This window comes from Aquila chrysaetos, chromosome 5 (genome assembly GCF_900496995.4).
Source record: "Aquila chrysaetos chrysaetos chromosome 5, bAquChr1.4, whole genome shotgun sequence".
Lineage (NCBI taxonomy): Eukaryota > Metazoa > Chordata > Aves > Accipitriformes > Accipitridae > Aquila > Aquila chrysaetos.
Genome location: NC_044008.1, coordinates 57402869 through 57428156, shown reverse-complemented (window position 1 = coordinate 57428156; position 25288 = coordinate 57402869). Strand labels below are relative to the sequence as shown.

Below are 25288 nucleotides of genomic sequence, written 5' to 3'. Positions count from 1 at the left end.
TGAAAGCTATTTTTTAATGCAGATCTTTAAATTCTGCACAAGCTGCACTAGTAGAAGCTAAATTGTATCTTAAATGGTTACTTACTATAATTAAGAGCTATTAAGAGCTGTCTTTCCCTAACAATGCATTGCAATGCAGTATCTGCTGTAAAGAAAGCAGTTAACACACAGTAAAATGAGGTACTGCAGTGAAATCACATCTCACCCTAGTTCATTTTATTAACTTTACTAGCTTTCCTAACAGAACGCTGTTTAACACTATTATGAAGATTCATGCTACCAATATAATTAAGGATAAAACAACTCATCAAACCCTACTATTTTGCTCTATTTTTCAATTGTTGAACATAAATGTTATTTTCAAACTTAAAGATTTTGGTATAAAGTCATCTTTGAGATATTAGCAATTTCACAAAGAAAAACTATGCAAATATGCTTGGAAGCCCTCTTCAGGAAGTGTTATGTTTAAGAAATGCAGCAGATTAACTCTCCAGTCTAAGTGAAAGACTAATCTTGCTCCGACTGGTAACACTCAAGCTGTATGACATCCAGTCCTGTTGACACTGACAGCATCTGAACAGGCGGGATTAGTAATGACAACAATAATGGCATATGTATAAACTGATGGTACACTACCAGCAAAACCAGAAAGACCAGACACCACTGGATTCTCTGATTCAAAAGTAGCCAACAGCAGTTATTATTTCTAAGCATGCAAAATTTTCATGCACGCAAAACTAGACGCGCTTAAGGACAATGCTCAGTACCAAATTTTGTAAACTTCAGGAGAAATTAAATGCAGCATGCCTATGCAGCTGATACCAGTTCCTAATCAAATGTGGTAGACTCAAAATCAACTCTTCAGTAATGTAAATTATCCTTTTGAAAGTCTTTTTTGGAACCTTTTTAAGTTAACGTGTGAAGTTTTGCAGAAAATGTGTCACTTTTTCTTTGAACAAGTCTTTCTTTCATGGTACAGTACCATAAGGTAAATTATCTTTGAGGAACATAAAGCACACTCAAGTCACTCCTTTCTTTTGAATGTAGGACATCCGAAAATTGATGGAAATTTTATTGGCCTTAGGTCATAATGTTTAACAGGTTTATCTAATTTCATTCCAGAGAATTTACATAGTCATATAAATTTTTTTCTTTCTAATCATAATCATCCTTTGACTTGTTCTTATTAAGCTTATTATGCCTAGAAAAGTACAAGGGAAGGACAGATAGATTTCTGCACCCAAAACTTCAAGGAGCAATTGCAATATATTTCTTGAGAATAAGCAATGTGAACTTACAAACACATGAAGGTCACATTGAGAAGTTAGTTAAAATTAGAGCCAAAAGCTAATTCTGTTAGATTAAGTTAGACTAGTTTTTTGAAATGCTGGCCATAAATTATCATCTCTGCAAATCAGAAAATGCAAATACGCCAGAGAAACATCAAAAAATAAAATAAGGAAGTATTTAAAAATCGCCGTCATCTCATCTGGACAGATACAAGGGCAATGAAAGAAGAATAATCAGTTATGTCTGCTTATCAAAGTATGTAGAAGGAAAAAAAATCATTCAAAATCTGCCTATGGTCAACTTTTTCTGACTTTGTGTCACATTCACTTTGAATAAATTTTGCTTTTTTTATTATAAACTAGCAAGACAAACATTTGTTATTTACTGTCATAGTGAGGTAGAACTGCCATAGGCAAACCTACTAGACATGTGTCTTTTTAGAAAATACAAGTATGGGGCTGTTGGGCAAAAAGCAAGGAAGGACAGACTGGAATCCTTTATATTCTGGAAATTTGGAAGAAACATCATTTTATCATAATGCCAGTTGTCACTGGCATTTTGTGTCTTCTCAAGGAAGTTCAATATTTTCTTAATACAATGGCAAAGACTGTTAAATAGATAATTTTTTCCCCACTTCAGAAGCATTTTTCAGGACTTTTTTTACCTCAAGTACATACAGCATGGCTTTTTTCTAACTACAGAGTATATTTAGTACAATACATCGAATGCCAATCCCTGCCTAGTCTTTAAATGCAAGTTGTACCATGCTTCAACTGTAAGATACAAATAAACCTAGAGCATAGCACTATGCAAATTGAGTTCAAATGGAATTTGTCATTGCTGTAATCCCTCACACATTTGTACTTACCTGCAGGTAAATATTTCAGCTGGTTGTTAGCCAAGCGAAGATGACGTAAAGATCTCAGGCGGCCAATCTCTGGACACACAATTTCGAGGGCATTATCACTTAGGTCCAGAAACTGCAGTTTAACGAGGGAGCCAATGGCTTGTGAGAGAACAGATTAAAACGTGAATGTGACCCAACAGTAATGTTAAAAGCTTAATAGGACTATGAGAGGATAAAAAGCCACAGTACCCAACACCTATGTCTGAGCAGATTTTGACGTATTAAAGCCAGTCTCACAACTGAATGACATAATTTGTGGAAATGCTTATCTATCAAACAAGCAGTACTGCTGGCAGTGAGACGGGGAGGTGGGGGGAAGCAAAGTACAGAATACTCCCATTTCTAGATTCCCCTCAGACGATTCTGCTCTGAAATCACTTTTTCTATTCCCTTCCTTTAAGTCTACCCATTTTATATATTCAGAAAGAGTTTAAAGTACTTTCCTGAGGTTGGGCATGTAACTCTACAATTAAGACAAGAAAGAAAAAATAGTACAAGTTCTTGATACTTTAAGTTTCAAATCTGTCATGATCTAAATGAGCAGAATATTCTGTGTGGTAACTGGCTGAAAGCAGGAGACACTCCAGATTTTTGTTTCTGTAGATGAGTGCCATTTAGACTTTTTACTTTCTGCAATTAGAACTGAAGCAAACAGCATTTAGGTGCATTTGAGAATTCATTAAAAGAATTTAACATAGCATAAACAAGAATATTATCAGCTAAGAGCTACACTGGTATATTTTGTATGAAAATCTTTAATGTTTTATGGGAAAATAAAGGAAAAATAGGCCTCTTCAAAGAAGAAAAATGAATATTTTATGATTCCTGCCACTTATTGTGAGCTGGTAGGTTACTTACCTTCAGGTACAACAACTATGTTATTTGAATGAAGGTACCTGGGGGGAGGAGAAAAAAAAGCAGAGGACACCACCTGTTACCCTCAAGGACTTCTGCTACATAATCAGTTTGCAAAATATCCAATTTCAGACTGAAAGAGCACCCTCAAAGCCATTCCTCTCTATAACCACAAAAGCTGTGGAAACTATAAACTGGCAATGGATAGGTACTTAAGTTTCACTTAGACTATTAAATGAATAACATAAAAATGAGCGAGAATAACATAAAATTATTTAAAACAAAACATTCAGTTACAGTAATAATGGGCTTTAGTTTTGAGAGTTACAAGAGGAAAGCAAAAAGGGAAAAGGATAAAGGAAATAGAATAACCAGAACGAACCATATTTGATCACCAGGTTATTCCCCACTAAATGCTGAGCAAGTAAAGACAAAAGCCCAAACCCACAGAAATTATACAATTAAAAACATTTTCTCTTGCACATAAATTCTTACACCTTTACTGACTGAAGAAACAAGCACACGATCTACTCACTGCAAGTGGGTTTTTCAAACCTAGAGTACATTTTTCGAAAGGAAAAAAAAAGCAATCTTGCACATCGTCATTTAGGTAGTTACAGAGGATGGCCAGATCTCTCACCAAGAATATTCAGCACCCTCTGCTGGAGCACTTCCAGTACTACTGGTAATATAAAAACTACATATTTTTTTAGTTGTCAATCAACATTGCTGCAAATGAACGAACGGGTCTTGTAGAAAATAAGAGTGACATAGTTTTCAAATATTGATATCTAATTATAAAGGAATACTGAGTACTCAATGTCCAATTGCTTAGGCACACATGGATTATTTGCACAGCATATTTTTTTCCGTTCTATTCAAACAGCATTTCCTAAAGTAGGAGCCTGTCTTTTCGGGGAGATAGAGGCAGAACAAGAAGACAGACATATGAACATTTCAACTGCATGGAGCATCTGAGCCTTCTCTTTCTTTAAAAATTTCAGACATTTAAAGTTTACTAAAAATGTAACAAACATAAGGATAGCAGACATGTTTGTAGAAATCCTCATGTATAATCACAAGATGAGAACTCTCCTACTCACTTCAGCTGCAGCTCCTGAAAATACTTGTGAACTATTTCACTCAAGCTAAAAAAATGTGTATTATGAGGATCTATCCAGTATGAGGGAAACAATATACAAAGAAACACAGACAACAGTGAAGTTTTTAAAAATATATAGTGAAATTGCTAAGACTGTAACTTTCAGGAAAATGAAAATCAGTTAAGTTTGTCTTTCAAAATTTGAAGCTACTATAATACATTATTCTTTAATTAAATCTTTATTTTGTGGTCTCTTCTCTGTCAACAAAAGATGTCTTATTGTCTGATCAAATATTGACTTGTACTATTAGACCTACACAAACCACAGGCCCACTGCAGTTCTCTCTAGACCACCAGAATGTGTGGGATAATGGTGGTACAACTAAGCTTGCTGAACCCCAAATAATCAGGTTTGACTCCTACAATTCATTATTTGTAAGAGATTATTTTAAGCTGTAATTTATACAGGTTTTCCTAAAGGCACCATCAGATAACACGGAGATTTCCTGATGCCCCATGGCAAATCATTAAATACTAGGTATATCAAATACAAAAATATTTATTTTACTGCTTCAGAGCATAAACATACTCTCAAGACTCGGGCATGATGAGACAAGACCGTCTCTTAAGCAAGTCGGAGACTGCAGTGACCTACAAAACAGTTCAATTATACTGTGGTCGCGTGTACCAGAAAGGTGTGGTTTCAAGGGCCAAATTAAGATGACAAGATCAGACAGCTGAATGCATTAGACTACTCAGATATACACATCCTCCGTTTGGAGCTTTCCATTAAACAAACAGAATCAATGGTCCATCAGTTAGTCAACTGAAAGTGAGCCAAATGAGTTATAAAGGGAAAAGAGAATGCCCCTTTTAACACCCCCACCATCAATCCTACCATACAAGAAAATCATAACCTTACAAGAAGAAAAGGGGAGGGAAGAAAACATTGACTCAGGGGCTTACAGCTTAAAATTAATTGCCAAAATAATACAGTTCATGTGACATCCATTCTTTGGACAAGATTGGATAAACTACTCCGCCTACAGCAATCACCATTAAATAGTTACTACCCCTACTTGCTCATTCCTGCTCCTATTTGACAATCTGTGACTTGGTTCCAAAAAAACTTATTACTACAATCAGCAAGACTGAAATCATACTAACTCTGGTAGCTAGGGTGGAAATGAGCAGCTAGGAATGGGCTGGAGGCAGTAACCTGTTACTCTGGCTCTGTCACAACTATCTGACCATTGCATTTGGAGGTTCCAGTGCTTTATCAGGGTGACAACAGTCTACACAGGAGTTGGGGGGGTAACTATTTTTTCCCTTAGCAGTGTAGACATTTGTACCAGAGTTCTTGTTATACAATAAACAAAAAATTGTTAGAAATTTTAACATGGGACTGAATACATCTGGATATACCTCCTTTAAAAAAAGAAAAGAAAAAAGAAAAACCCAACAAAAACTGACCCTTTCTTGCCCTCCTCCAAGAAAACCCTTCACACTTAAGAGGTAGGTTATGTGCAAGCAATACATCCTAGAATTATTTTAAGATAAGATGGATCAGCATAATAAAAAAATATATTAGAACTCCTACACAAACTCACAATTCCACGAGGTTTGGAAGCTTCTGTGCAAGGTTTTCTGGCTGAAAAAGAGTTAGAGATTTTTTAGGTTTCAAAACAAAAACCAGACACACACATATCGTGTACCCAACTCTTTTTAATAACCATACTAAAACATGTCAGCAACTAGTCACAGAAAAAATGGCATCAAGGAGGTTGTATACAACACCCTATTTCCACATCCCCACACGTTCTCCATCAGTGCGATCTGGGATATACGAAGTGAGCAATTCACTACTGAAACAGAACTACAGCCTAGAAGCGACATCAACATGTCCTCAACCAAATGGTAGTCAGACTTCTGAGGCTGAAAAGATGAATTACCAAAACCTTACTATTGAAAATATATTCAAATAATTGAGTTAGTTGAAGCCAAGAGACTGAAGCCAAGTTAGAGCAGCCAAGAAGCCGCAGCCTTTACAGACTTAAAGTAGAACAAGAACTATACAAGATGTCTAACCATAATGTATTTTATTTTGTAATGCTGCTAAACTGGGAAATGACCTACAAACTTTGTGTAGCTTAATCAGTTACCACCAAACCAGAAGTGCTGAATCCATCAAACTAGATTTCCATATTTACATATTAACATGCATATCATTTTCTAACTGCTGACTGATCCCTAGCTGCAATTCTGTTTCTTGATGGCATTTATAACCATGAATATATATTACAAAATCAGCTTCACAGGTTTCAGATGTCATGTTGGTAAGCATACCCAAAATTATCCAAGGTTAAAACAGTTTTATTACTTAAGAAATCTACTTTAAACATAGATATGTTTTATTGAAAAAAGTTTTTACAATACACATATATGCAGAAACAAATGAATTTTAAAAGCAGTTCGATCACATGGTCAATTTACTTTTTTAAAAAACCTAGCAATTTTCACTGACATGTCAATTAAAGGTATACTATCATCTAAAATACTTTGTGTTTATAAATTTATTATGAAGAAATATGCTAACCTGAAAAAGTAATGTCATAATATTCTTATGTAGCAAACATGCCACATCCTAGATCTAAGTACAAAAAATAGTTTGTTTTTAACTATGGAGCAGCAACTGATGCCTCAATAAATGCATCCGTTGACGTCAAGACCCACGAAACAGGCTATAACTAATCAGTTGTTGCCACCTACTGGAAGGTTTGCTACAGTACATTTATCTTCTCAGCACAGAATTTTATTTGGTCAAAGAGAAAAGCTTAAGCTGGGAAAATATGCAAAGGCTGCAACATGCTTAAGCACAAAAAATTCAAGCTTTAATTTAAAAAATTAAGAGGGAATGTGAAAAAACAAATTCATTGTCAACCTACACCCTTTATTAGAATAAGGATACTAACCTGAATCACAAACTATTTTCACATTATACATGAAGGTTATACTCTTATTCTTCCTTTAACTGCTTCATATTGTTAAGAGAGCTAAATTCAGGAGAGAGACAACTGTAGAACGGAGCAAGTCTGTAACAGAAATTCTGCTTATCTTGAGTACCACAATAACAATGGGTCTGAGTCAAAGTTGCTCAATACAACATCCTACAATGAAATTAAGATTTTAAAAAAAACTATTCATGATCCATCAGTTGAGAGGTAAAACTAACTCTGATCTCTACTGGTGACGTGACAACAAATGATGATAAATGAATTGTTAATTCTGCCACCAGCTTAGGGAAGCTTGCCTTGCCCTCACACCCCACTGGATGTTTTTTCAAAAAGTGAACCTGCTGATGTGCTATACAGCTTCTTGATCCATTCATTATGTCATAGCCCTCTATCATTTCCATCTTGCCAATGAAGACAAAAATTAAATTATTCTTAGGCAAGGTATATGTAAATTCTGTCAGCGTAACTAATCCAGACGTTTTCATACGAGCCATCTGTCAAGGTCTAGAGTAATTTTAGAAGAGCAAAGAACAAAAGCTGATTTAGTCAACATTTTTCAGAACTCTGGAGGAATGAACTGGTGGGACAAAAGTACCACCTAACTTTAAAGAAATACTGTGCAGATTTAGTTTTGATGATTGCTAATAATCCATATGCAATTTAAAGTCTTTATTCATGAGCTAATGCTCATCATCTCGCATAGAATCAAAGGAGCACAAGGCCGAAAGAGACATCTGCCTTCAATAACGTATTTGTTTTCAACTATTCTCAGATAAGATTTCTCCCCCCACCCCCTGGCAACTTACTACTACTTTACTGAAATTGAGAGTATTACTTGTCTTACCAGCAGTGGACATGAAAAAAAAAATCATTATGAAAATACTGCTTTGTAAAAATACTGATGATTTCTGCTCTCCCTCATTCCTCCTCTTCTTTTTTTTTTTCCTCTCTGTCTTCTCTTTTTGCAAGAGGAATTAACCTAAATCTCTCAACCTTCTCTCACAGGGCATGTTCTCTAAAAATCCCTTGTTGCTGCTTTCTAGGTTCTTTCCAGTTTACCTAGGTTGTTCCTAAGTATGAAACTCCAGACTCAACCTTTGCTCCAGCTTATGCTTTAACAGTATCCAATAATTATCCCCTTCTGCTTCTAATGGAGATTGTGAAACTTCCTATGTTCCAAAAAAAATTTGCCTTTTTTTGTAACATGCTGCTAACTTGATCTATTTTGGTCCACTACAACTTCCAACATCTATTCTGCTGAACAGATGCTCAGTGAATCAGACCCAATTTTGTTTGCCTAGGTCCTAACTGTAGTGCTATGCACTTGAATGAGATGCCACCGAGTCATATTATAAGCAAGTTATCCTGATCGTTTTGAATCCTAATGCTCTACTTGATGCTGTTTGCAAGTCATTTTGCCGAGGTATGATCTACTTTTTAATATTGTTTCAGTTCTTTTATCCCAGGCCTCAATTACAATACTGAACAGTTGTGAGCGAGAGCTGCCTCCCTCATTTAACACATCTTCTGTTGACAGTAACCATGGGTAATTACTTATGCCATCTTACACATCTATTGGCTGGTAGTATTAACAGATACCGAGAGGAAAATGGAACTAAACCGTTACTTTCAAGACTTCGTTTTGGTTTCTATTTTATAATTATTTTGAGAAAAACAAAACCAGGCTCTAACACATACATACAGAAAAAGCATATGCAAAACTCTCCTTATCATTGTTTTATCTTTTTAGCAGTACAAACTTCACAAACCTTACACCACTAAATAATCACTGAATTTCACAAAGCGTCAAAGCAGAACTGTTTACAGTCATCGGTTAATTTTTAAAGTAGTTTTAATTTGTAACCATGAATCCTATCCTTCCATTAAATTATTAAGCAAAGGACTTGCTCAAAACCAAGAAGTGCCAAAATACTTCTCTACAGTCCATGCAAACTTAAGTGACTCATTCAAGATGAAGAAAAGGCATAAAATCTTAAGAATCCTTTCAGCTTTTGGCCCAAGAAGCGAAACCTTTATTGAGGAATTCTAATGTATCATTGCCAAAGCTTTAAACACTATTCCTTAAACTGGAGTACTGGACTTTTTCTAGGAAGTGCTGAAAAACATATTATTTTGGTGAATTTTAAGTAGCCAGGCCCTCCAGCTCCTCTGCCCTGGCTATTATTTTACCTATCACACCATGGAAGACCCCAAGACAAAAAAAAACTGAATTACTTGGAGACTTGAGCCTATTGACAGTGGCAAATTCTGACTCTATAGAGAGAGTCTTACCAGCTCAGAATATCCCACGCAAGTATTTAACTAGTCCACACTGAATTCTGAGCTCACATCATTCATTCAGGGTGAGAATTTGTTCAGTTCAGGGAAAAACAACAAAACAAAAAGCCACAACAGAAAATCCCACATCCCTGAAATTAACTGTTTGTTCTCCTATCAACAGCAGCCCACAGACACAAGTTTTCACTGGCACCTTAACAGCAAGCTTTGAATTAGACCCTGGGATCGATGACGCCTTTAAAATAAGGCATGCACCAAGGCAAAAATAGTTTAGCCTAACAAAGGAATGTAGACTAGACTTGCATAGTATCACCTAGTGGTAGAAAAGCCTGACCACCAAGCAAAATTTATAACAGTAAAAAAACCAACCAACCAAAAAAACCCCACCACCAAACCTCACAAGAAAACCCCCAGCAGATCTTCACAGAGCTTCAAAAGTGTAACTATAAAATGTCATAAACTTTCATTTATTATGCTCTACATTACCTATGCAAGTTCAAACATAATACAACCAAATACTCAAATTTCACAATGGATGACATCATTCAGGATCAGATTTGCTGTAAGTTTTTTTTTTTTTAAATTATCTTGGTTTTTTCTGTTCCAAAAATCAGAATTCCTAAACATACAGACAGTAAACATTACAATAAAGAGGTTGTCGTACCAATGTGGTCAGGGAATTTCTTTTCATATAAAGTCTCTCCAAGTACTGCAGCCCCTCATCTTTCAGTAACTCCAAAGGAAATTGATGGAGATTTCGGTAATTTAAGAACAAGTTCTTGTGCCTTTCCAGCTTTGCCTCAGATATTGTTTTACATAGTTCTGATGCCATGACTAATCCTGTTCCAAGCACCACATCTAATGCATTGCATCTTCTGAAAGCAGACCCATTTCTAGGAGACAAAAAGAGCAAAAAAACCCCAAAACATTATCAAGGTGTATGCCATGCATTCTTTTGCAGAAGGAGTTAGTTACTACATTTTCTCTGATAATTTATCTAAACACACTTGGTCGAGTTAATACATAAATGAAGTACCCACAACATCCACACCATAAGATAAGTTAGAAGCAAATCTTTGACTATTTTCTGGATGAAGTTTTGGCGTGTTTTCAGACCAGCAATAACAAGATCTTAAGGTATACATAATGCTTTTTTTCATCCATTTTCCACAGACCTTTCAGATAATTTTGTCAAAGTCTTCACCACAAGAAGAAACAGAAAACAAAACACCCCCCCCCCCCAACCTCTCTCTACTAACCGTTACTGATGTCCTACATCTATTCTGTGCGGTGTGCTAAAAGAAGAATCTACAGATCATAAGAAAAATGCACAATTTATTAGAGGACTTCTTATCTTCAGATGACTAAAATGCCTTCATGTAGCTTTTAACCCAGAATGACAAAAGGCAATGAAAGTTTATTAAGCTTCCCCATATAAAAGTATCGTAAGAATTCATTAGTTGGAAGAGATATTGGGGATGGACAATCAGTTAGGGCATTTTAAAATAATAAACTAATATATGAGAAATCTGAAACTTAAAGCAAGAAAATTTATAAAGAGCTAAATGTGAGAGCAGATTTTCAGCTTTCTTTGCTAAAAATAAAACCAGAAAGAACTAAGTGTCAAGGTTTAACTGACAATTTCAAACCCAGAAAATAAAAGCATGAAGACATATTAAAAATTAACTTGTATCTGGAACTAGACTTTATTTAGCTTGTTTTTCTGCTATAACCAAAATACTAGTCATTACTATGTTGTCTAGATTTAGATAACAACAGCAATGTTACATGTTTTCAATTGTCTCAGAAATCAGAAGACCAAATAAATCCAGACTATTTATTAATTTAAAGTTACCAGTTTGCTACAGACTCGTGTATAAATTAGTTTCCATTATCAAAAGGCAAGGAATCGTAACTGCTTTCCACCAACAACATTTTATATTTTAGTTCATTCTGTTACTGAAGGAGAGATTTCCAATCATAACAGATATTGGAAGTGAAGGTACCGAGTTACGAATAAGAATCCTATCTGATTATATGGTAGTCTTTGCAAACAAAACTCCTTACCCAGCTGAAGACTGACAACCAGACCATACAAGTAAGTTAAACTACTTTATCAGTTTCAATAATTCCCTTGATTTGCAGATAAGCAGCTTTTACCAGTGACCTATGTCCTTCTAGAAGAATACAGCATTTTTTTTTTCTTAGAGTTCCCATAAGCACTACTAATCACAACTTAGTGTAATATCCTGCACACCAGTCTTGAGTTATCCCCAATTCAAGCCACGCTAAGATAGTTCTGCAAGCAAATGACTATTGTGTTAAGAATCCTATACAAGATTAGAAAGTCCAACTTTGGTTAAACAGTATTCACATGAGAACAACCACTGCTATAACAGTTGCCTTCATTAGCTATCTTAAGGAGACAGGGTACACACACTCCTGGCCCTTGGCACTAGCAACATTAAAGCTTCCTTAGTTCAGCAGATAAAGGAAATTAAGCCACTACAATTCCAAACTCCACATCTGTGATCAGCATTAAAATATTTCAAGGAAAAGCATTAGAATTTTTAATGTGCATAGTCTGAGACTACGTGAGGATTAACTGCTACAATGTAAGAAATGGTAAAGGAAAGCTCATCTTTCCCCAAAATTTTTTTTTTAAATGAAAAGCTGTGAAGTCACAAAACACATACATAAATATCTAACCGCCTGCCAATCTGTCCAGAGATGTTTTTTAGGTGTTCTGCACTTGCAGACTTCTCTTCAGAGTTGTGACTCCATATACCAACTGGACCACATTTAGCCATGGCACACATGAATACACAGACAGACAAGCCAACAAATGCAAAGTCCAGTCATAACCTACTCTATTTTGGCTCTTACTTCAAAGGAAAAGCCTCCTACTCCCTTCCACTACCAGCCAAACTTCTTCTCTCTAAATACTCTTTTTCCAGACATGAGACACAGCACTACCAAAAAGGAACACACACAATCCCGCTCTTCAAGGAAAGGCAAAAGGGAGGATGAGGACAGAATACCCAGTGACGATGGCCCTGTGAGGAGCCAGGTCATTCAGGGGGGAAAACCGCCGTTTCAGAGGATGGAGAAGACAGAAATACGCCCGCACCGAGCACACGACAAGGAGCAGACGCTGTGTGAAGGCGTGCAAAGAGCTGACACCGGGAGGCTCGGGAGAGCCCCAACACCTGCGGGCCGCCTCCAGCCGAGCTGGGACTGCTTGGAGGGAAAGGGCGCACACGGTCTGCTGAGAACTTGGAGGAGCCGCAGAGCACAAGAGAACGAGGCTATGAGGTGGGGCCGCACGGAGCCGCCCTGCTCGGTGCTCCTCGGGCCCTGGGAACTGGGGGAGGCCGGTCTATCGCAGGTGGGTGCGGGGGAACCGGCCTGTCCCGGGTGTGTGGGGGTTAGCCGCCACAGGCGGAGGCCTGCGAGGACTGAGGAGGCGGCGGGAGGCCGCCCCCACGGCTGAAGGGGAACCGGAGAGGGACAAGGAGGAAGGGGCCTCGGCCAGGGGCGGGGGGCCGGCGAAGGCTCACATCCCCTCACGGAGAAGGCGCCGTGCCCGCGCGGTCCAGTGGGCAGACAGCAGGGGGCAGAGCAGCGGAGGCACCTACACACACCCCCCTCCCCAGAACCCGACCCGCGCTATCCCTCTCCCCGCCCGCCGGGGGAAGAATTACTCACCGGCACCGCCGGAGCGGGGAGCGGCGATCGGCTCTGCTCGGCGCCGCCGCCGTCGGCCCAAGCACCCGGGGGCGGGCGCGGAGCGGGCCGCAGCCACGCGAGACCACTACCGCCACACGACTCTCGCGAGACACCGCCCGGCCACAGCACCGCCCTGCCTCGCCTCGCGTCCCGCCACAACACCGCCCCCTCGCCGCCCGCACCCGCCTCTCACCCAATCACAAGGCAGCCCACCGCCCACCATCCAATCACAAGTTCTCCCCCTCTCCTACCCTCGTGCCCCCACCTCTGTCAGCCAATGGGAGGACGCCCCACCTCAGCGCCTCGCCTGCCTCCTGCTTTGGCGTGGAGACGGGTGGGAAGGTCTGGCTGGCGTTGGGGTCAGGGTGTTTCCTTCCTTCCTCCCTTCCTTCCTTCCTTCCTTCCTCCCTTCCCTCCCTCCCTTTCTCCCTCCCTCCTGGTGGGTCTCCTTGGGGCAACGTGTAGGCTCAACTTGCCTTCCCAGGTGTTTACACAGTTCTTGGTGTTAACAACAGTTGTTCCTGCTTAACAGCTCTTGAAGGAGAATGTCATTTGCAGGTAAGAGCCACAACTCTCAGTGGCCGGAGACCGTCTTTCCAGCCAAATTTTGGTGCAATTAACACTAGCTTTTATTTCTTTGTTAACAGCAGACTAGACACCCTTAGGCAATCCTGCCTACACCCACAACCTGCCCATCATGACCATTTTTACCCATGATAGTTGGCTTGTTGAAACAGGTAAGGGAATTATGGAAGCTCAATTTACCTATGTGCTGTTCACTTGATACTTATTTTATGTGTATTCACACATACAGAGATGACCCAGTACATAAATCCTGTCCTAGGGAAGGTCTCATTTGTGCTATGTCAGTACTCTAATGACAGCAAATTCCCTCATACTTAGAATATTTAACATTACTGGGTATTAAAAGTTCTTTGCTGAAGATTAGCTCTACCAGCTGCCTAAAAAAGGAATCCCAGCTGCAGAAATCCTCTTTCTAGTTCCCACAGACTAATTAACATAAACTTGTCTTAACAAGATTCACATAGCAGGTCTGCAGGGGAACCAAGCAGCTGAATGCAGAAGATGAATACCTTGTGGAAGGCTTTTCTTCTCTCCTATATATTCACAGAACTTTCACTTGAAGCAAAGCAGCATGCAGAAAAAGCTTAAGATTTTTTTCTTGCAGACTCATTTATCTTTTTTTCAGTTCTGAATACAGAATAGCAATCCTTAATTGCTCATTTTTCATTTTCCTGCACTTGAAAGGCAATAATTGATTTTGACAAGTATACTTGCTCAATCTTACTTGCCACTTGCAGACTTTTTGGAGTTGTTTTTTCCAATAAGTAGATTGGATTTTGATGAAATAATTTACCCTTTGAAATTTAACATCCTCCATACTTACCACATCATGCTGCACATATTATTTCTTACTGCGGTTGATAGTACTTGTCTGTTTTTCTCAGCTAATTGTTAAATTGCAGGAAGTGGCCTGCTTGTATACCACCACGGTTTTAAAAACAGCCACTACATCACACTTCTTAATGTCGCTTAGATCCCACGTTATAAATACCTGAGAAGTTAGAAGTTAAGTGTACTTCAGACCAAAGTAGAAGCTGAGTATGAGCACAGTTAGCAACACATTCCTCAGGGGGAATTCAATGATGTGTCAAACCAAATGTTCTCCAGGATATTAAGTCATTGACCAGGACAAAAACTGTGTTCCTACCTTCTTCCACTAAAGTACAGACAGGAAAGATGACGGTTTTTTCGTGGGAGACCTGCTCTTAACAGAGCCAGGATAGTTAATGTGTTTCTTTACACATATGTTGTAATGTTTTTGGTTTTTTGGTTGGGGAATTTTTTGAGACAGTAACAGAGAGGAGATAAGATTACTGCACTTTGATATTTTGACAGCAAACTTTTGTCCGTTTCTTCTTTTCTGCTCACACCAACAAAGGGACTACAGAGATCAGAGCAATGCTAAAATGTCTTTGGTTCTGCTCTGTCACAGAAACAAATTCAGTTCTCAGGGCATGCTTTCAGTGATTATAAAACATGCTATACGCATGGATTCAACATAAACTGCAGGAGCAGTTTAGGATCACTGAAACTATTAAAGATGTTAACAATATATATAAAGTACTGGGGCTGTCAGTATTTCAGTGGGGAGTGTTAAAACTGTGGATTCGAAAGAGTATTTTTAAAATCTCTCTTGTTTTCTGAGTGAAAGGGCTCTTGCTAGCAGTATTTAAAATGTCTTGTCCCTACTGATAATAATGTATATGATTCCCTCCAGTCTGCTTTTCAATTGGCAGAACAGTCTGTAGAATAAGATGAGCTGTTCTTTGCCAAGACAAACAAACATTCTCACCCACCTCAAATATATTACATTTTTCTTCCTTGTTCCAGAGCTGTATCAGGTTCATGTCAGCTCTACAGAGGTACATGCCAGTTACCTCATAGCTTTATGATATCCACAAGAATTTCTGATGTGATTTGACTGTTCACACATCACTTTATCTTTTGTCTTTCGTCCTGAAGCAGTCAGTCACTTAGGATTCTCACTTTATTGTTTTGCATGGCCTGCAGTCGTCACACTCATTCATTCTCAGTCTGATTTTTTTTTCTGCCTTGATCAATGCCATCACGATCTCCCAGGCTTGTGTCATCAAATTCTGTGCAGTGCTTCTAAAAAGCACTGCTCTCAGATCTGAAAGCTGATCTGTGAAGCTCTGATCCTGCACAGCACAGGTGTGCAGTCTTGCCTGTGTAGTCACAAGGCTAAAAATTATGAGCAGAGCAGGAAGCATTGGAATCTGATCTTCTGCTAAGGACAGTGCTTGCCTCATGGTTGCCGAGTCATTCCCATCTAACAAGTGAGACTAGTGGGATAGCCTTTGCTAAGTAGATTTTTACTGTTTAATTCTTAATTTTGTGCTTGTGAGAGCAAGGAACAGAGGGGCTTGAAATTTACATCTTGCTCAGAAGGCTGGCTGATCTTATCTGTGCCTATATAAAGAAACTAATAATACTTGTTTTGAAGTGCAACTTTGAGGTAGATCTATTCAAATAGTTTGCAGTTGCCAGTGTCTTGCAGACCCACCTTCATCAGTTGGTTTACTGGAACAAATCTAGTAACTGGAGCAAATGGGCACAGCTTCACCAGTGATCCCTTGTTTGTGACAAACTTACGCAAGCCAGATGAATGTAGTGTGAATAGAAAGAGATAATGATACATTATCAGATTTATTACACAAGGTAACTATATGAGACTAACAACTTTGGGAAGATGCGGTTGGAAATATCTTTGTCTAGTAAAGCCTTATGCAACCATTTTCTTTTGTTTTGCCAAGTGAAACATGAAGAAATTCTTTTTACTGAGGTTTTTGTGACAAGACTCCTAGCTCTCAATTTCACAGAACTAGGAGATCCAAAATGTCTTACTGAGCTTTTGAATTTGAATTCTGAACACTCTGAGGTTCAGCCTCCCTAATAATCCTGGGTGAGTCTTTTCCACCCAGTGCAGTGGATACCATTTATATTGAATCATGTGCATTAAATTAGACTTTGTAAGTTTGGATTATGATCAAAATATTCACTGAGCGATTAAAGGTCAGTTTTTAGCAGCAGGAAACTTTAGTGTGACTGATGTGTGACAGGAAAAGAGTGTTTCTCCTTTAAGTTCAGATAATTAGGAAATATTTTTAAGCTTTGCTCTTTAGTGAGTTAACTAGCAGTTAAGGTGGGCTTTCTTGAACATCCCTGTATTCTGAGAATTATAGTGAAGCAAAAATCCATCGCTAAACACTAAGATCATGCAGTTACACCCAGTACAGAGAGGTCCTGTGGGTTGGAGGAATCGTCTAGGCACAAGGAATCAACAGATCAATCCAGTGATCAACAGGTGCAGTTTCAGCTTTCTTCAGGTTCTGCTTGCTGAAGGGTTGGTGTGTACTAGAGCGTCAGTATATGACGTGCACAAGTGGAAAGCCGTACTAACCCAGTGGACTGTCTGGTACATCTGCCAGGTCTCACAGCCAGTGAACTTCTTTTCCATGGTCAGACAGGAGAAGAATCTGCTTCACACATGCCTGAGATATTTGAAATGGTCTAGGAAAATGGGAAAGCTTTCCCTTACATGGCAGGATTCCAGTATGGGAGGGGTCAATGGTTTGTGCTGTCCTTTTGTCTTCTGCTTATCCCTAGAAAATGTACATTGCCTAGAATTTTGAAAGTTCCCATGCAGTCGAGTACACGATTTTATTTGTTGCAGACACTGAGAGTGGCTTTTTCCCTCATCTGTGATGTGTACTGACTTACGTACTTCTAAGGAGAGCTGAGGGCCTTGTGTCATCACCAGATTCTGCAAACTGAGACTTTAAGAAGCACAATTTCCTACCTTTCTGGAGAGACAATATATGTTGTGGTGTGATTGTCACTACTAAGAATTTTTTCAGTTTGCATTCTTTCTTCTAGAATTTCAAATCTATTAATTCTACTTACCCTTGTTTGCACTTTACAATGTCTTACATAATGCTTTTTGAGTATATACAGCTTTCATATAGACAATGATACAAGATCTTGGTATAAATTTTGAGAATTTAGGATCTATTCTTTCCATAGGAGGGTTTTTTTGCATTACACATACATTCATTGATTTGTCTCTTGTATCAGGAAGAAATAAACTCACCTAAACCGTTCTATTTTTACTGGTGGAGAAAGAATCTATTCTCCAGAAAGTCCTGGCTCTTCTTAGGAGATCTTTCCTAACTTCCAGTTAGTAATTTTGGTGTAGTGACAAAACTGTCTTATTTGAGTGGAATGCAGTTACGGTGACTCATCACAGTACTGGTAACTGATTCCATAAACCTTTTACTTGAAACTCTGGCTTCTGCAGCAGTACCAAAAACTGGAAGGCAGGTGGAGCTCCTGCATGCCAAGTGCCAACATGCCAGTATTTAATGTTTAGACATCATCCACCTTTGGCTTAAGTCTTTTTATTTTCAGTTTATTTGTTATTGTATTTGTTAAACTTAGTGACTCCTTTTTCAATGGCACAGTAATGCTAATGAAAAAGCTAATTTGAAAGACAGTTACTTGTACTGCCTGGTATGGTTCAAATCAGCAATATAGAAGCTTTTAAAACAGTCTATCACTAATTTGGGCTGAACTCATTTTTTGAGGGAAATTTCCTGGTAATCACATTGATTATGTTGTGCAATAGATTTCCTAAGAACTAGTAATTTGGACAAACTGCAATTTGAATGGAACAACCCTAACACAGAATAAGTGAGCAATGGGGTTTGGTCCTGATAATGCAGTCTCTGCTCATTCTAAATTCCCACTGATCTAATTAATCTCAGTTGGAAAAAGAACAATGCCTCACTGACTGCCCTAGAAACCAAATTCCTCTGTTAATGCACTAAGCAAATATAACAACAGGCAGAATCAACATTTCTGCCTCTGCTCCACCAGGAAATCTCAATATGGGATTGCCACAAAGGGTACAAATCAGCCAGCTCTCCATGGCTAATTCAGTTGTTAGTCCTTCTTTAATGACTGCTAAACGTGCATGTAGCTGATATGGAGGTATTTTGTGTTACCTCTTGTTGATAAGATAATCAAGGCTTTCAAATTAATTTCAATTAACCAAGTATTATTTTTCAACTTATCAACATTGCTGTATGTCACAAATGCATTCATGGATAAAATTTTGTTTATCTTTTGGAATTCACTCTATGAAACTCCTTAAACTTAACCGATTTGGTTCAATTAAAGCCACTTAGAATATTATCTCCAGTTTTGCTTCACTTTAAAACCAGAAAAGTAGTAAAACTTAAATAGCAAATTTAGGCAGCATATGGATGTTTATTAGTTTCAGGCAGCAAATGGCATGAAATGTTCTTTGGTCTATTTTTATATGACCTCAATAATATTATTTTTTACTACCGCCCTCTGCTGTCATAGAGGCTGTATGGTGGTTATTTCTCCATTTTTCTGCCTGGCCCTAGACCTGCTTTCTTTTCATCTTCACTGCACTTCCCTTCAGTTCAACCCACAGATTTGCTGAGTTTGCAATAACTGTCAAAAGTATTGGTAATGATTCATTGGATCTAATCAGACCAAAAGTTATTATTAATTCACCTGAAAACAGTGGTTTTAAGCTTATTCTGAAGCTGTTTCTACTTCCAGATACCAAACTTGCTTCAATTCTTTAATCTGATATGACTATTGCTGCCTAATGTCACTTTCTTTCTCCTCTTTTAGCCATTTATTTTTCTGAGGGAGAAGTCCCATGCTCTTCTGTGTGTTGGAGCAAAGTCATATTTTGTAGAGACTCTGTATGGTTAGTAAAGCTCCATTGTTCCTATAAATTTACTTAAAAACCTCGTTAAAATATTAAATCCTTATACTCTTGTTCACACAGTTCCATAATTTTAGTACAATAAGGTTGAAATGGAGTTGTGTTGCTTTTGCTTTTTAGTGACAATACATGTACTTGAAATAACATATTTTCATGTATTTATGAGATGTTTGTATTTCTTATGGAAAAGTTCCAAGTGGGGTGCCAAATATCTTGGTTGTGTAAGAGTGACCATTTTTGTAATTTTATTCTGCCATTCATATCAGAAGGGTGTTAACTCCATGGCCTCTTACATTATGATAGAAATGAGGCAGGTGGTGAGCTATTTTTCATTCCAAGTGAGTATAAATAGTGAAGGGGAGAAGCGTGGTGTATACACAGCTCTTTGATTTATGCAAGCATATTGTGGAACCTGTTATAGCGAAGTCAGATATAGAAATCTTCTGTTCCTGAGACCAGGGGGAGATTTGCTTTTAGAGAGCTTGCAGGGTTTCTCCTTTCCATGTAAACCATCCATCTGGTTACAGCTGGGGTCTGACCTTTCTTTTTAATGAAAGCACTAGGAATAGCTTAAATACATGCCTGGATGTTCCACATGTTGGGGAGACACTCAATAGACTGCTTCCTGTTAAAAGCAGAATTTTTAGTGTTTGAGAGCAAAGCAGAAAAGTCAAAGATATTTCTTTTCTCATTGTGCTCTGTGTGTCCTCTCAGGAATTTTTCATGTGAATTCCTGAGCACTTTGTTACTGAGAAGTCTAACAGTCAAAATTTGAGCTAAAACAAGTAACAAAAGTCAAGACATAATTGGGCTTGAGGAGGCTCTTAGGTAGTGGTGAATTAACAGTCTTGCCGTAGTGACTGCTTAGCATATGTACTTTTTGTGAGTTCTTACCTCCTTCCTGGTTTTGTCACATTTGCAATACAACATTGATAAAGACCTTTCCAGATTATAAAATCATGGCATAATACTAGCTACCAGCTCCCATTTTCCTTGATGGAAGGAGTGTTTTGGACAATACGGCATTGTGTCTGGCACCAGCTCTGCTACTAGGGAACTATTCCAGACCACATGTCCGTAGCAGGTTAACATGTTCTGTCTGACAAAAGGAGCTAATTTAACCTCCATTCAAAATCAGAAATGGAGACTCAGAGTAACTTCAACTGACGATAACTAGACCCTCACACTGAAACCATTTGTCATTTTTTACCAATGGCATAGGAAACGGAGTCATGTGCCTCTTAATCTCTTCCAGGGATTAATACCACATAATTCTGGGGCAGTGAAGTAATTAGGTCTATTAAACCCTTTTAGTGACCTAGTGCTTTTAGCTTTGAAGTCATGCTCAATGAGTTCAAGTTTCTTAAATACACATTGATATACTTCGAACAGCTATCATCTAGTGAGTGATTGCACCTTTATAATGGTAATCCATACATACATAGAGCTACAAATTAGAGATAACCCTACCAATACAGATTACCAAAGAAGTACAGCTGCAACTTTATTATAATCCTTAAATTAGTATTTGTTTCTTTCATAAAATAGAAGCCAGTCAGACAACCACATACAAAACAAAATTTGGCTGCTGGAGAATATATCCCTGACAGTGCACCAATGCTGCAGTCCTGTGCAACTGAAAAGGAATTTTCATAGATGGACTTTTGTTTCTGTTGCATTTTAACCTGCCTTGAATTGGTGGATCAGTGTGTCCTCAGTGAATTACTGAGGATCTCTTAAAACAATAGGAAAGAAAACTAATTTAAAATATGCTTTGACCTACCTATTTGTTATTTTGCTGCAAGAATATAATTTTTCTAATTTAATCAGGGCTACAATCTCTAATTTAAAGTCAAAAGTAATATCTCCTTCTATTTCATTGGAGGAAAAAAAGAAACTAAATAAGGATCTGAGTTTACCAATACATTTATGAATATAAATATTTTAGAGCATATACTGGTTCTGTGTATGTTTCTATTATCATTATCAAATATGTAGTAAAAATCTCTAAAATATTTATAGTCCTTTCAGCAATCAAATAATTTTTTTTTTACTCAGTACCTCAAACACACAAGTATTCAATCATCTTGTATGTGAGCAGAACTGTGCCCTACATTGAAGACTAATCACAGTAGTAAATGTTTCAAAGAATTGAGATGTAAATAGAGCCGTAATTCAGACTGAATTCGAACTTGAGGAATTTGGTATTGGTAGACAAAGGAAAGACAGCTTCAGGTGACACATATGCACCACAGCAGACTATTTTAACCCCAAACTTGGCACAACACATAAAAATGCTTCTATTAATCTCTCCATAGAAAGTGCAATAAAAGACATGTGTATCTCAAAATCTGTTTCTGTATTGGTCACTTTCTTATAGTTCCTTAGACTTACCAGGTACCAGTGAACCTTGAAACTGCTATGGCTTCATTCATTACTTCAGCACTGTTGAAGATCCGTTCATTTCACGTTTCCCCCTTTAGTGTTCTTTTGGGATACAAAACTTCCAAGATGATGTCATTACTTTTTTTTTTTTCCCAAGTACTATTACTACTATATGACTTTAACATTCTGCTCAACAAACAAAGGGACTATTCATTTAATCATTTACTCTTTTGGGAGGTTCCAGTTACTTTATGGAAACAAGAATAGAAAATAACTTTTTTTTTCCCCCCTTTGCCTATGTAAAGAACAGCTGACAGAGTCCTGCAGGCTAACAATCTAGGAAAAGAAAGCAAAAATCAGGAAAAGCAGAAGTATGTAGTTAAAGAAACATGGGCTTGCTCTGGATTTATTAGTTCTCTTACTGTTCTTTTACAGTTCCTGAACACTTTGATCAGGCTGCTAAATAGCCATCTGACAGGAATTCTATTTCTAAGCTATAGACACAGGACTTTGCAGAATAGTTCATTAAAAGACAATCTCCACACCTCTGTTTATATTTTAGAGAGAATTTGTAACTAAGGGGAAGTAGGGTAGTGAGAAACCTGATCTAACATTGAAGTTAGTTCTGCTCTGAGTAGAGGGGCTGGGCCAGTTGGCCTCATGAGTTCCCTTTTGGGGATAGTGCTTTTGCTGCTATTATAACTAATGTGGTCATTGCTATAGCATTAATCAATCTTTGTTATCGACTGAGCAAAACAGCTTTGCACTGAGTAGATGTGGCATTTAAAAAAGCCTTTCAGGCTTTCCCTCTCTGATCTTTCAGCCTAGGCAAGGTCCTTTCCTTAGTTGAAACATCAAATGGTACCCCTGGCAAAATGTTTTCTTCCAGTCCCATGACTGTGTGGGTTTATGGGTAGACATCCTTAGCACACTGCTATCAGGAAAAAAAAAAAAAAAAAAAAAAAAAAAAAAAAGGGGGGGGGGGGGGAGTTAATGTTTTACATTTAATTTTATTTAGATTTTGAACCACATTGCACATCTAAGACCAAAGAAGAAATTCATACCAGAACTGTTTTGTGTGTTTTATATTTTTGAAAAATGGGCATTCCCTGTGTATATCCTGTCCTTAGAGATGACTATTAAGTAATGTCACTCCTGACCTTCCCAGATTTTACTCTGGAATAAAACATGACATGTTTTAATATGTACATCTTTTAAAATGTACAGGAAAATACAGGGAAGGATGGAAGGGCTAGAAAATGAACAATAATAACATAGTCTCCTACTGAGTGTAGCCATAACTGATATTGGAAATTAGATAGAGTGAAAGTAATGTTTTTCTCCCATGGCATAATTTTGGCCTGAGTAACTACTACTGCCATTGTTCTTGTGAAAGACCTGTCTGTTGGGCTGTTACAGTGACTAAGGTAGTAATTGTAGCTATTCCACATGCTAAAGATAGCAACTCAGGTAGTATATTGGTAGTACCTAGTTTAGTATCAGCTCAGAGAGACAGTGCTGCCTATTTCATGTAGGTAATCTGTTTCCTTCATCTTTTCCTGTGTGGACAGTTTAGTTTGAGTGCAAGCAATTCTGGGTGACCTCCTGCCTCTCTCTCCAGAAGTGTGCTACCACTAGCAATGTGAAGTGACTGCCTTTGCCTGGTGGAGACTTCTTAGATAAAGCTCAGTACCTTTTTAAAACCAGATTGCTAATGCATTGCTTACGCTAACAGAAGCACAAAGAAGGCATATAGCTGAGATGAAGCCTGTTTTGTTTTGGATTTTGTTGTTGTTTTATCCTGTATCCATTATGTCCAAACAGCTATGATTAAATATTTTTTTTTTAAATTTGAAATAATTTCCTTATTCTAGCTTGATGTAGCCTGCGTGATGAGAAATAGATCAGTCTGGGTTTGTAAAACAGGTGGATAAATGCACCCTCATTTGGCCTCTACTTTATGTTTTAAAAAATCAGTTTAAATAGTCTTAATATACCCTACAGTAAGTGGAGAAAGGGAGGAAACTGATAACATGTTGTGATACTCATTATAGCTCTAAGTGCAATAATTTGAAATGTCCAGGGGGTTGTACAGACTCTCATCTCTGGAAGTTCAATGAGAGCAAACTCCAGTGAATGTTAGTGCAAGGAAGAAACTATGCTTATTTACTAGGAATTGGTATCAAGCAGGAACCAAGGTAAAACAGGGATTTTGCAGAACTGAGTAAATTATTTTAAAATATTACTAATACATTTGCTGCAGACAGAGGGTCACTCAAAGATAAAGATAGGCCCATATCCTTTAACCTTCCTACATGCACTAGCTATCCAGTTCAAGCAGATGAGTTAAATGCAATGTGTGTGGAGAAGATAATATTTCGACAGAATGATTTATGCTTAGTATTCCTTTGGTTTATAAAAGTGCTGCTAGCAACGTAGTTTCATGCATATTTTAAAAGGCTATTTCAAGTGACCAGAGATGGGAAGGACATGAAAGATTTGTGGATGGCAAGTTTATAAAAGGAAAATAAATGGAAGGGAAATAAAAACCCTTTCCAGCAGTATTTGACTTTCCCAACCCATGTGATGGACATAGGCAAACTTATAGCATTTTGTTCATGACACAGTCATGTCCCCCACTGTTTTCAGATCCCTTGGACTTTTCTTCTTTCCCATCCCTCAGTGAAGAGATAAGTTATCTTCAAGGCTTAGATATTAAGTCCAGTGAAATTACAGAAGTAGAAATATGCACTAATGAGAAAAGCAAACTGACTATCATATCTAAGTTCATGTTAATCCTACCAGTATTTTAGCCAACAAACCATTTTGTTTCCCTTGTGCTTTTCTGTGTATTTGCCTTCTTATTTTGACTTAGCAGTTAGATTATTAGGAGTTTTGCTTTCTTGCTTCAAGAACTTAGGAAGAAACATGACAACATCTTCCAAGCAAAAAATTCTCAATTTTGCGGCCAAGAGCTTTGATTATGTTAGAATCATAGAATCATTTAGGTTGGAAAAGACCTTCAAGATCATCGAGTCCAACCATTAACCATGCCCACTAAACCATGTCCTTAAGTACCCTGTCCACTCGCTTTTTTAATATCTCCAGGGATGGTGACTCAACCACTTCCCTGGGTAGCCCATTCCAATGTTTAACAACCCTCTCAGTAAAGAAATTTTTCCTAATATCTAACCTAAATCTCCCTTGCCTCAACTTGAGGCCATTTCCTCTTGTCCTATCTCCAGCCACCTGACAGAAGAGACCAACACCCACCTCACTACAACCCCCCTTTCAGGTAGTTGTAGAGAGTGATAAGGTCTCTCCTCAGCCTCCTCTTT

General features: G+C 38.0%; 1 protein-coding gene and 1 long non-coding RNA gene across 7 annotated transcripts in view; one reads left to right on the top strand and one right to left on the bottom strand.

Moving 5' to 3' along the window:
• The window catches only part of LRRC28 (leucine rich repeat containing 28), a 58118-nt gene extending 44799 nt beyond the window's left edge, over window positions 1-13319 (bottom strand). For 2 of the 6 annotated variants that reach the window (XR_005932485.1, XM_041123800.1), the window contains exons 1-5: window positions 13175-13279; window positions 10131-10359; window positions 5765-5805; window positions 3056-3093; window positions 2159-2296 (exon numbers count right to left, since the gene is read on the bottom strand). Coding sequence is in view for 4 of the 6 variants with exons in the window: in XM_041123800.1 (XP_040979734.1) it covers window positions 2159-2296; window positions 3056-3093; window positions 5765-5805; window positions 10131-10298 (385 nt within the window). In the remaining 2 variants the exon portion in view is untranslated. Of the gene's footprint in view, window positions 1-2158; window positions 2297-3055; window positions 3094-5764; window positions 5806-10130; window positions 10360-13174 lie in introns of all 6 variants that reach the window. The other 4 variants (XM_041123801.1, XM_030016022.2, XM_041123799.1 and 1 more) reach the window with 4 other exon arrangements.
• Window positions 13320-13594: 275 nt separating this feature from the next.
• LOC121233336 overlaps window positions 13595-25288 on the top strand; it is a 44407-nt gene continuing 32713 nt past the window's right edge. The window contains exons 1-2 of the long non-coding RNA XR_005932486.1: window positions 13595-13753; window positions 13843-13932. This is a non-coding gene — a long non-coding RNA (uncharacterized LOC121233336). The remainder of the gene's footprint in view (window positions 13754-13842; window positions 13933-25288) is intronic.